At 38.0% G+C, this 12,233-nt stretch overlaps 1 protein-coding gene across 8 annotated transcripts in view; it reads left to right on the top strand.

Moving 5' to 3' along the window:
• The window catches only part of TAB2 (TGF-beta activated kinase 1 (MAP3K7) binding protein 2), a 77,932-nt gene that overhangs the window by 48,424 nt on the left and 17,275 nt on the right, over nucleotides 1-12,233 (top strand). For 4 of the 8 annotated variants that reach the window (XM_085024064.1, XM_085024056.1, XM_021086968.2 and 1 more), the window contains 2 exons: nucleotides 2,509-2,561; nucleotides 2,656-4,006. In XM_085024064.1, the coding sequence (XP_084880190.1) occupies nucleotides 2,695-4,006 (1,312 nt within the window). In that variant the 5' untranslated portion in view covers nucleotides 2,509-2,561; nucleotides 2,656-2,694. Of the gene's footprint in view, nucleotides 1-2,508; nucleotides 4,007-12,233 lie in introns of all 8 variants that reach the window. The other 4 variants (XM_085024042.1, XM_021086951.2, XM_013992499.3 and 1 more) reach the window with 1 other exon arrangement.

Here is a 12,233-nt window from a genome sequence, read left to right as displayed (position 1 = left end):
ATGGAAGGGATTTTTGAGAGCTCAAGAGAAGGCTTTGTAAGTATGAGTATCAGCTTTTAAGAGAGAAGTGTGGGATTGGATTTGGTAGGAAATAAACATTTTAATTTGGAAATGTTGGCAGAGAGGAGATGAGAAGATGAGGCCTTTGTGAGCTTTCACTTAGAAAAGAATTTACTGAGAACAGCAATGAAGTTTGCTTGAAGCAAAAAAAACACCAGTTAGGTTTGGCAAAACGTAAGGTATAGCTCTGATAAGGAGTCATCAGTTGATAAAGATTGTGATGAATTTTTAAATGTTACTTGAAAAACTAACATATATCCATTCAGAGTTATGTGTAGGATAAAAGGATGTTTATGGCATAAAAGATTTGAACTCTCGGTTTGGGAAGGGAAAAAGTCAAACCTTGCTCACTAACCTTTTCTTTTGTATTACCTGTTCAAACTGTGGACTGTCGTTTCCTAACAAGACTTTAAGATGCCCTTTAGTTCAGTTTTGTCTAATAAGATTTTATCTCATATCAAACCATCTATAGACATTTTTAACTTGATTATTTATTCTTTTTGTGTCTAAAACTATCCCCTTTCTGTCAGGCTCTTAATCTTCCAGTTCTCTTTGAATTCTCTTTCTCTCTTATAGCCAGATTGTATTGACTATTTGTAGTCTTTCATAATTTGTTTCTGCTACCAAACAGTCTTTATTTCATGTCTTCTAACTGATCTTGTCAAAAAGTTTTTCCTTTCCTGTTTATCTTAAGTATCAGTGGACTTGTCTTCCCCAAACTCCCTTTGTGTCTTCTCTTCTCTGTTAATTTATATGTTCAGTGGCTCTCCCCATTGCCTGTATCAAAATCCAGAAGCTAAAATGTGACTCGTTTTTCAAAACCTCCAATTATTTAATCTCAATCTGTCTTTCCAACAATTTGTTCCACAAAATTTCTAGGGCCACACCTGCAGCACACGGAAGTTCTCAGGCCCGGGGTCAAATTGGAGCTGCAGCTGCCAGCCACAGCCACAGCTATGCCAGATCCGAGCTGCATCTGCGACTTATGCTGCAGCTTGCAGCAATGCCTGAACCTTTACCCACTGAGTCAGGCCAAGGATTGAACCCTATATCCCCATGAATGCTAGTTGGGTTCTTAACCTGCTGAGCCGCAATGGGAACTCACCACAAAATTTCTGATATAAGCCTTTAACTCCAGCCAGATGTGTCTCAGTCACCCAGTTTAGAACATAGTTTTACTCTCACGTTTATGTCTGTCTGTACTCATGCTCTTCCCTTCACTAGGAGTGCTTTTTCCCTGTCTTGGTATTTCTGGACCTTCCTCATTAACACAGTCCTTTCTACAGTAGTCTACAATAGTAACCCTGCTGAACTGTAGTACCACTTACTTGGCGTATATTCATGTTAACCTTTTTGTAAATCTCCCTATTTGCATTGCAAACTCTTCTAGGGAGAAGTTTGTTTCTATACATCATTGAGCTTTCCACAGACTCAAACAGAATGCTGTATATATTGTGCATGTTTAGTAAATTTTTTTATGGATGATTTATGAGTAGTGATTAGTGAGTTTTCAGCATCCTTTAGAAACACTCTGACTTTTTGTTGCTGCTGTTTTCATTTTTCTGGAGTAATATTAGATAGTGCTATCTAAAGACAGAGATGTGAACTCAGTTACTCTGGAAACTACCTCGAGCATATATTACATATGTCTATATATGCGGGGTTTTCTTTTTTTTTTTCTTTTTATGGCCTCACCTGCGGCATATAGAAGTTCTCAGGCTAGAGGTCGAATCAGAGTGGCATCTGCAAACCTGCGCCACAGTCCCAGCAACACAGTATCCGAGGCACATCTGTGATGTAAGCTGCAACTCGTGGCAACACTGGATCCTTAACCCACTGAGGGAGGCTAGCGATCAAACTCTCATCCTCACAGAGACTATGTAGGATTCTCAACCTGCTGAGCCACATCGGGAACTCTGGGTTGTTTTTTTTTTTTTTCAAACACAAGAATAAGCACATAAGGAATTGAGATGCCTTTGTTAAAATTTGAGAACTTTTAAATACTGCAATATAGTTTTTTAAAGGTCATTGATACAAGAGAAATACATAGTACTTGAATCTGTAAAATATTAATTATACAGTATTATGTACTTAAGTGGAATACTTATATTTTGTTCAGCATTCAAATCACATTTTTAATTAAGCTGTAATTTTCCTGTATTTGCATGAATACATTTTACTATAAAAATAGCTCCTAAAACAGAGCAATGACTTGGTTCACTTTTAGCTATTGCTAGTTAGAGAACCTTTGCCTTACATTAGTAGTGAGGATTTTTAATTCAGCAATTTGCATAAATAGTAGTTATTCTTAAGTAAAAAGGGCTCAGATATATCTGTTATAATTACATTAACTAATCACTTGTTGATCGTGTAGTATTTTAATAGGGATGAGAGTGTATGCATTGGCTTCTGATTGTTAACACAAGATGTTTTTGTTTTGTTTTATAGAATAATAATAACCTGGATGCCTGCTGTGCAGTTCTTTCTCAGGAGAGTACAAGGTATCTTTATGGTGAAGGAGACTTGAATTTTTCAGATGATTCTGGAATTTCTGGTCTACGCAATCACATGACTTCTCTCAACTTGGACTTGCAGTCACAGAATGTTTACCACCATGGAAGAGAAGGAAATAGAATGAATGGAAGTAGAACTCTAACGCACAGCATTAGTGATGGACAGCTTCAAGGTGGTCAGTCCAATAATGAACTATTTCAGCAGGAGCCACAGACAGCACCAGCTCAAGTTCCTCAAGGCTTTAATGTTTTTGGAATGTCTAGTACATCAGGTGCTTCAAATTCAGCACCACATCTTGGATTTCACTTAGGCAGCAAAGGAACATCTAACCTTTCTCAACAAACTCCCAGGTTTAATCCCATTATGGTAACTTTAGCCCCAAATATCCAGACTGGTCGTAATACTCCCACATCTTTGCACATACATGGTGTACCTCCACCTGTACTTAACAGTCCACAGGGAAACTCTATCTATATTAGGCCCTACATTACAACTCCTAGTGGTACGGCTCGACAGACACAACAGCATTCTGGCTGGGTATCTCAGTTTAATCCCATGAACCCTCAACAAGTTTATCAACCTTCACAACCTGGTCCCTGGACTACATATCCTGCATCTAATCCTCTGCCACATACCTCAGCCCAGCAGCCAAATCAGCAAGGCCACCAGACCTCTCATGTCTACATGCCCATCAGTTCACCTACTACTCCACAACCACCAACAATTCATTCGTCTGGTAGCTCACAGTCTTCTGCCCATAGCCAATATAACATTCAGAATATTTCAACAGGACCTCGAAAAAACCAGATTGAAATTAAACTTGAACCCCCACAAAGAAACAGTTCTTCAAAATTGCGTTCTTCTGGACCTCGAACCTCCAGCAGTTCTTCGGTCAACAGCCAGACCTTAAATAGAAATCAGCCCACTGTTTACATAGCTGCCAGTCCCCCAAATACTGATGAGGTGATGTCCCGTAGTCAACCTAAGGTCTATATTTCTGCTAATGCCACCACAGGAGATGAGCAGGTCATACGGAATCAGCCCACTCTCTTCATATCCACAAACTCTGGAGCATCTGCTGCTGCCAGGAATATGTCTGGGCAAGTGAGCATGGGTCCTGCCTTTATTCATCACCACCCTCCCAAAAGTCGAGCAATAGGCAGTAACTCTGCAACTTCTCCTCGAGTGGTGGTCACTCAACCCAATACAAAATATACTTTCAAAATTACAGTTTCTCCCAATAAACCCCCTGCAGTTTCACCAGGGGTAGTGTCCCCTACCTTTGAACTTACAAATCTTCTAAACCATCCTGATCATTATGTAGAAACAGAAAATATTCAGCACCTCACGGACCCTACTTTAGCACATGTGGATAGAATAAGTGAAGCACGGAAGTTGAGTATGGGATCTGATGATGCTGCCTACACACAAGGTAATAATAATATTGGAGGTGGGATCATTTTCCATTCTGGGCTTAATTGGTGTGCATTTGATTTCACTGAAGAAATGAGTATCAGTTTTATTATTTTATCTTTTAAATGTTACCTCCCAAAAATACTGTCTTAACCTTGGAGAGTATTCATCATATACATTTTAAATAGCAATTTTATTATTACTTGAAGCTTGAATGATAGTGTTATCAGATTTTCAGAGTAATCAACTGTTATTTGTTAATGTTTATAAAACTCTCTTTGCAGTAGCTCATCCATGGTGATGTTAACTTTCCCTTTAAATTTTCTGCAAATAAAAATTCATAAAAACACAGATTTTAATAAGAAATTAGTGGACTAATATAGTAATTCTTCTTTGACCAGAAGAATCCTCTGGTCTTCATTTTTTAATACAATGTTTTCTGTCTTATTTTATATCAAAGTTTAAAACGCTGTGATTTCTTGAATAACTCTGAAGGAGATATCTGAATCCTTTTCCTGATAGTTGTTTCTTTCTGCCTCCCTTAAAAATCAGTTAATGTTGGAGTTCCCATTGTGGCTCAGTGGGAACAAACCTGACTAGTATCTGTGAGGATACAGGTTTGATCCCTGGCCTCACTCACTGGGTTAAGGATCTGGCGTGGCTGTGGCTGTGGTGTAGGCCAGCAGCTGTAGCTCCAATTTGACCCCTAGCTTGGGAACTTCTGTATGCCACACCTGTGGCCCAAAAAAGAAAAAAAAAAAAAAATCAGTTAATGCAACCTTTCTTTTTATTTGGAATCGTGAATAAATAGTTTTAAATCTGTCTCACTTGGTTATCCTTTTCTGAAATAAACTAGCTAACATTGGCATAATATTAAATTATATCTATATTCAATGAGGATTTCTATCATATATTTTATCTGACCCCTTAAATTATTTAATCTTCAGTAGGAAACTGTTAAACTCATTCAGATTAAAAAAAAGTGAAGTGTTTGTTTTCTTGAATATTGATGTAGGTTAACATAAATTAGCTGGAGTCCTTTAGAGTTAGAATGTATCTTAATCATCTTTGTATCCTCAGTGAATTGTGCCAGGTGTTATAGGTTGGAAAATACTCCGTCATCACCCCCCCGTTGTAGCATGTGGCCTCCTGCTACCACTAGTACCACTTATCCTTTATTTAAGAGTAGTAATTTTACTGCTGAGTATCTTAACAGAGCCTGATTGTTTTGGTTTATTTTATGTTTTAAACAGTTCTAGTGATTCTCAACCTAAGGTGGACTGTGGCGATTTCAAAGTCTATAATCACCTATGAAGCTTTCAAAAAACCAAAATGTCTAATACCAGCCCAGACTTACTCAATTAGATTTCCTGAATGGTAAAATCTAGGTGCACATGTGCAGGTGTACACATGTGTGTTTTAGAAATTCTGCTGAAACTTTTCTGATTTTTCCATATATCTGTGACTAAACTAGAACCATTTTTGTTTAATTTCAGCAGTAAATGGTTTTTAATAATACTCTGATTTTTTTTCCACCGATAGGTAATTCTCCTGTTTTTCCCCCAAAATCCTTTCTTCCACTCTCCTTCCATCAGAGATTTCCTATGTTTGGATAATTGCTGATTCTTAAATGGAGAATAATTTTTTTTCTTCCAGTTTTACTGAAATATAATTAACACACAGCCCTTTTTAAGGTGTACAGCATAATGGTTTGGCTTACATACATCATGAAATGATTACCGCAATAGATTTAGTGAACAACCATCATCTCATAGATACAACACTCTATTATTAATAGATTTTAAAAATGTATTTTCCTTCTGATGAGAACTCTTAGGATTTACTCTTAACAGCCTTTGTTTACAACATACAGCAGTGTTAATTATCTTTACCATGCTGTACATTTTACATCCCTAGTATTTATCTTTTTTTTTTTTTTTTTGGTCTTTTTGCCATTTCTTGGGCCGCTCCCGCGGCATATGGAGGTTCCCAGACTAGGGGTCTAATCGGAGTTGTAGCTGCCAGCCTACATCAGAGCCACAGCAACGCGGGATCCGAGACGTGTCTGCGACCTACACCACAGCTCACGGCAACGCCGGATCGTTAACCCACTGAGCAAGGGCAGGGATCAGACCCGCAACCTCATGGTTCCTAGTCGGATTCGTTAACCACTGCGCCACGACGGGAACTCCCTAGTATTTATCTTCTAACTGGAAGTTGGTACCTTTTGACTGCCTTTGTCTAACCCCCCTCCACCCCTGCTTCTGATAGCCACAAATCTGATCTCTTTTTCTGAGTTTGTCTTTGAAGTATAATTGACCTACAACACTGTTATTTCCTAGTGCACATCGTGATGATTCTATATTTCTGTACCTTTCAAATATTACGTAATTATTGACTGTATTCCCCAGACTATACATTTCATACTTACGACTCAAAATTTTGTAACTGAAGTCTGTACCTCTTTTTTTCTCATTTTTGGCCACCCCACCGCACATGGAGTTCCCTGGCCAGGGATCAGATCCAAGCCACAGTCACAGCTTAAGCCGCAGCTTCGGCAATGCTGGATCCTTAACCCACTGTGCCAGGGATCTAACCTCCGACCCAGGATTCCCAAGATGCCACCAGCAGAAACTCCAAAAGTCTGTGCCTCTTAATCTCCCTCACCTATTTCTCTCCTCCTCCCATCTCCCACCCCAGAGAGTAAATTTTTCTATGAAAATAGTTTGATAGGAAGTTTCCATTGAAGTAGACATAAGATATTCATATTTAACTAGAGTGCGAAAATATGGAGTTGCGTAAAAATTGCTATTTCCCCATTCTGTCTTGCATCTATACTGGTCAGGACTTTTCCCACTGCAGTCCACCGCAGCTCCTTCTGTCAGGGCCATGACAGCATTGTTGCTAAACCCAGGGGTCTTTCAGCCCTTGGCTTCCTTGATCTGGAGCAGTGTTGGCCTCGGTCAGGCACCCTCTTCCCTAGGAAACGTTGTGCTCATTTGACTTACAAAGTAGGATACTAGACCAGGATTCCACCTCTCCTTTCATTCTCTGGTGGCTCTCCCTCATTCTCTGACCTTTCGCCTCCTGGTTCTTCCACTCTTCTAAGAGCTGAAAGCAGAATGCCATCCGTTGGGCTTCCTCTCTCTCATGTCTTGACCATCCCCTAGATGATCCCAGCCTCATAACTTTAAATATTCTATGCTGATGGTTCCAGATTTGTAGCTTTAACCTGAGATTCCCTGAATTTCAAGCAGTTCATTTAACTACCTACGTAACAGCTCCATTTGAATGTTTACCAGGCATCTCAAGTTTATTGTGTCTGAAACAACTTCTGACATTGTCCCCAACTTTACTCTTCCCATCTCAGTTAATGGCAGCTTAATCAGGCCAGAATCCTCAGAAACACCGTTGACTTCTTCTTTCTTTCACATTTCAGAGTAGAAAAGTAAGTTGAGCCAGGTGCCTGAATCATAGGAAAATATTTATCCCATGTTGAGGAGAGAACACACATAATTAATTTGGTAACCAAAATGCATTATTTTTCATATAGTATTTAAAATCTAAGTATATTACAGTAAAAACTTCGAAAATGAGCATTTGTTTGTAAAAGATATATTGTTTGATATGCCCTCTGGTGCAGAATGAGAAAAAGAGGAAAATTAATGCAAATTCTGCTGGGACCCTGTTCATCTCAGTGATGCCAGTTCTATCACCACCACCTCCTCCATAAAGGCAATAAATTATACTCAAGTCCTTAAAGCGTTATAAGACTCAGAGACAAAAATGAGTCCCAAATAAACAAATTCATTTTATAGAGAGATTTAAAGTCTATCAGTATGAAGGAGATTCTTGTTTTACCTGCTAAAGAGAACAAATATTGAAGTGAAGATTATTTACCAATAGTAAGGTTACTGGCCAGATAACATTTCCTCCCTTGAGCCAGGCCACCTGACTCTATATAACTTCTGAACAGTATTAATAAATATTTTCATCGTTCACTGTATTCTGAGATTTTCTAGTGTCCTCTCCCACTTGTAAAAGTGTACTTTTTGTAATACTGACAACTTCTGTAGGTAGGTAGAACAAACTTGACTCATTCAAATCAGTTTTCATCCCAGGGAGGTGGGAGGCGGGGATGACCCATGGTCTGTATTTGGTATAATTACCTGAGCCTCTTAATAATTCATATCACTGGCAAAAATGATTTCTCCTTCTCTGTCTACAGAGGGCATCTATGGTATTGATGTAGCTAAAGTCATAAGCTTTTTCTTTTTTTTTTGTCTTTTTGCCATTTCTTGGGCCGCTCCCATGGCATATGGAGGTTCCCAGGCTAGGGGTCCAATCGGAGCTGTAGCCACCAACCTACACCAGAGCCACAGCAACGTGGGATCTGAGCGTCTGCAACCTACACCACAGCTCACGGCAACGCCGGATCCTTAACCCACTGAGCAAGACCAGGGATTGAACCCTCAACCTCATGGTTCCTAGTCGGATTCGTTAACCACTGCGCCATGATGGGAACTCCAGTCATAAGCGTTTTTAATGATACTTTAATACCTCTTTTTCCCAGGTATATTTGTGGTCCTATCAAAGCTGTAGCTTTGACCTTGAACCTAAAATAGAAATAGAAATACAAATGAAGTGAAAATTAGCTTCTTGGACTTTGTATCTCTCATTCCTTGCCCTTTTTTTTTTTATCAGTACTTCCCTCTAAATCACAATACCTTTCTGTTTAACAAGATTTAATAAAAATGCTAGTCATGGCAAAAATTGAGGGGACTACATATTCTTTTAAAAAGTAGATATCAATTTATATTTTTTAATTTTAATTTACAATTTGACTTCTGTTCATCTGCTGATTGGAAATGCCATTTTTCGGATGTTGACTCACAGTGTTGACATTGAGATTACATTAAATTAACTCAATGATTAAGCTTAACTGACATCAAGCCACTTAAAGAATTTTTTTTTTTCACATCTGCCGTATTTCTCATAAGTTTTTCCCAGTCTTAAGACCTTTTCAATTTGGAATAAATCTCAGGGTTGGAAGAGTCTAGAGACTTGAAAGTTCACCTAGAACTCTGCCAACAGAAGTTATCTAGTCCACTTACCCATCTGACAGTTGGTCCTGCAGGATTCCTTTCAGTTAGAATGGGTTTATACACTTGAATACCTGTGAGAAACAAACTGCCTTCTAAGGTAGCACATTCAGGTTATTTCCTTTGTCAATCTTTTTGTACAAGTATTTTAAAAATAACATCCATATGGTAAGAGAAATTTAACCCCCCAAAATGAAGATACAATAAAAACGGGTCTCTCTTTGATCCCTGACTTGTCCCTTCCCACAACCATCTCAGCATTTAATCATCAGAGGTAGTCTCCATTAGCAGTTCTTTATCCTCCTTCTCTTGATAATTACACACACGTGCACACTTTCTCTCTCTCACATTCCCACTTTTTTTAATGGGAACGCAGTATGCATATATGGGTATACATGAGTACATGTAAGTGGGATTATATAATATATATATTCTCCGCAGTTTGTAACAGAAACATACCCTATGGGAACATATATACACTTTTTGCTTAATATAGCTTAAGATCATTTTACTTCAGCATGTACAAATATTTCATCCTTTTAGTTTACTTTTTAAACCTTTTTAGTCATTATTTTAACATTTATTGAGGTAATGTTTATCACATGCAATTAACTCATTTCCAGTGTACAAGTCAGTGATTCACAGTATAGTCAACATGTGTGCAACCATCACAACTAATATTAGTACATTTTCATCACCTCCCTGTCCCGTCACCCCCACCCTCAGCCTAAGTAGGCACTAATCTACTTTCTGTCTCTGCAGATTTGCATATTCTGGACACTTCATATAAATGGAATTACATAATAAGTTGTCTTTTGTCACTAACTTTTTTCACTTAGCATAATGTTTTAAAACCTAATCCATGTAACTTCATTCCTTTTTATGGCCCATTTTGCATTGTATAGATAGAGATTTTGTTTATTCATTCAGCAGTTAATGGACATTTAGGTTGCTTGCAACTTTTGGATATTATGATGTCGCTGTGAACACCTGTGCACAAGTTTTTGTGTGAATGTATGTTTTCATTTCTCTTGGGTAGAATTGCTGCGTCCTGTGGTAGGTAATTTTATGTTTAACCATTTGAGGAACTGCCAGACTGTTTTCCAAAGTTGGTTGTACTGTTTTGCATTCCTACCAGCAGTGTGTGAGGGTTTTGATTTCTCCATGTCCTCCACCACAGTCACTATTTTCTTTGATTCTTGCCATCCTAGTGGCTATAAAGTGGTATCTCACTGTGGTTTTGACTTATCTTTCTCTGTTGGCTAATGATGTCAAGGATCATTTCATGTACTTACAGACCACTTGTATATTTTCTTCACAGAAATGCATATTCATATCTTTTGCCTTTTTAAAAATTGGGTTGTTTTTGTTACTGACTTGTATGAGTTCTTTGTATATTCTAGATGTAAGTTCCTTTTATGATTTGCAATTATATTCTCCAGCACTGTGAGTTATCCTTTCACTTTCTTGACAGTGTCATTTGAAGCACAGGTTTTAAATTTTGCTCAAGTCCAATTTGTCTGTTTTTCCTTTCACAGTTCATATTTTTGGTGTCATATATATCAATTGCCAGATCCAAGGTCTTGAGGATTTACCCCTCTTATTTTCTCCAGAGTTTTATAGTTTTAGAACTTAAATTTTGGACTTTCATCTATTTTGAGTTAATTTTGTTGTAATCATATGAGATAAGGGTCCAGTTTCATTTTATTGCATGTGGCAATCCAGATGTCCTAGCACCATTGTTGAAAAGACGTTCCTTTCCCTATTGAATGGTCTTGGGGACCTTTGTAGAAAATCAGTTGACCATGAACACATGGGTTTATTTGTAGACTCTCAGTTCTTTTTTCATTATCTATATGTCTATCCTTATGCTATTATTATACTATCTTGTTTATTGTTACTTTGTAGTAAGTTTTTTAATTGGGTCATCATATAAGTTCTACTTTGTTCTTTTTTAAAATTGACTGAGGTTTCCTGCCATTCTATAGATATACGAACAGTGTGTGTGTGTGTGTGTGTGTGTGTGTGTGTGTGTGTGTGTGTGTTACAGTCAGTTTGTCATTTTTTTTCTTTTTTTCTTTTTCGACCTCACCCACAGCATATGGAAGTTCCAGGGCCAGGAATCAAATCTGAGCCGCATCTGTGGCAATAGCCAGATCCTTAATCCACTGTGCTGGGCTGGGGATCGAACGGGCAATGCCAGAGAGATAAGTCAGATCATTAACCCACTGTGCCACAGTGGGAACTCCCAGCTTGTCAATTTCTACAAAGAAGCAGGTGGGATTTTACAGGGATTACATTAAAATATTTTTCTAAATATACTTTATTTTTTTAAAGATGCAAACAGAGCAAGAGGATTTATGGTGGAAAGTTCCCCTCACCATAGACAACCAATAGCTAATCACAAACAGTTCATTGTAGTATTCTTCTAGAAATTCAAGAATATGTGTTATTTAAACCTTTTTTTTAATACAAATGGAAGTAGAATTTTATTTTTTGACTTTATAAGTTTTGTTTTGTTTTTATCTTTCTGAGAGTATTCCATGTCAAGAATTGCAGATCTGCTTCTTTTAAAAATGACTATTTTGTACCATAATCTCTAATCAGTCCTTTGATAGGCCTTAAATTCTTGCTTTTACAAACTACTGCAATAAAAATCTTGTGCACACAAATTTTGCCCACACCCAAGTATGTTGGCAAAAGAGATCACCAGGAGTAGAAAACTGTTGTTATCAAAGGAAATGTGTCTTTCTAATTTTAGTAGATGTATCATTTAGGCTTGTGTATGCTGCTGTAACAAACTAACTGTGTCTTTAAACAACAAAGGTTTATTTCTAGCTCACTTGCCAAATAGATTAACTGATGGACTCTGTTCTGCATCATACTTACTCAGGTACCCAGGCTGAAGGAGGCTCCATCTCCTTCTCCTTGCTTCTATGATTGTTCAGGCAAAACAAAGGAAACACAGCACATCAGCACTGACTTCCTAAGTTTCTGCCCGACACATGTTAATCTTTAGAAAAAACAAGTCCATGTAGCCACTCCTGATTCAGAGCGAATGGGGAGGCACAATTCCACCATATACCTGGAAGGTAGTGAGCCAGAAATACTTGATGAAAGACTGATGACTGACTGCCTCAGTAC

Source organism: Sus scrofa, chromosome 1, assembly GCF_054392235.1.
Source record: "Sus scrofa isolate SSC_HxYL_T2T_F1_AM1 chromosome 1, Sscrofa_HxYL_maternal_Yorkshire_Landrace_v2.0, whole genome shotgun sequence".
Classification (NCBI taxonomy): Eukaryota; Metazoa; Chordata; class Mammalia; order Artiodactyla; family Suidae; genus Sus; species Sus scrofa.
This window is presented reverse-complemented; position numbering and strand designations above follow the sequence as displayed.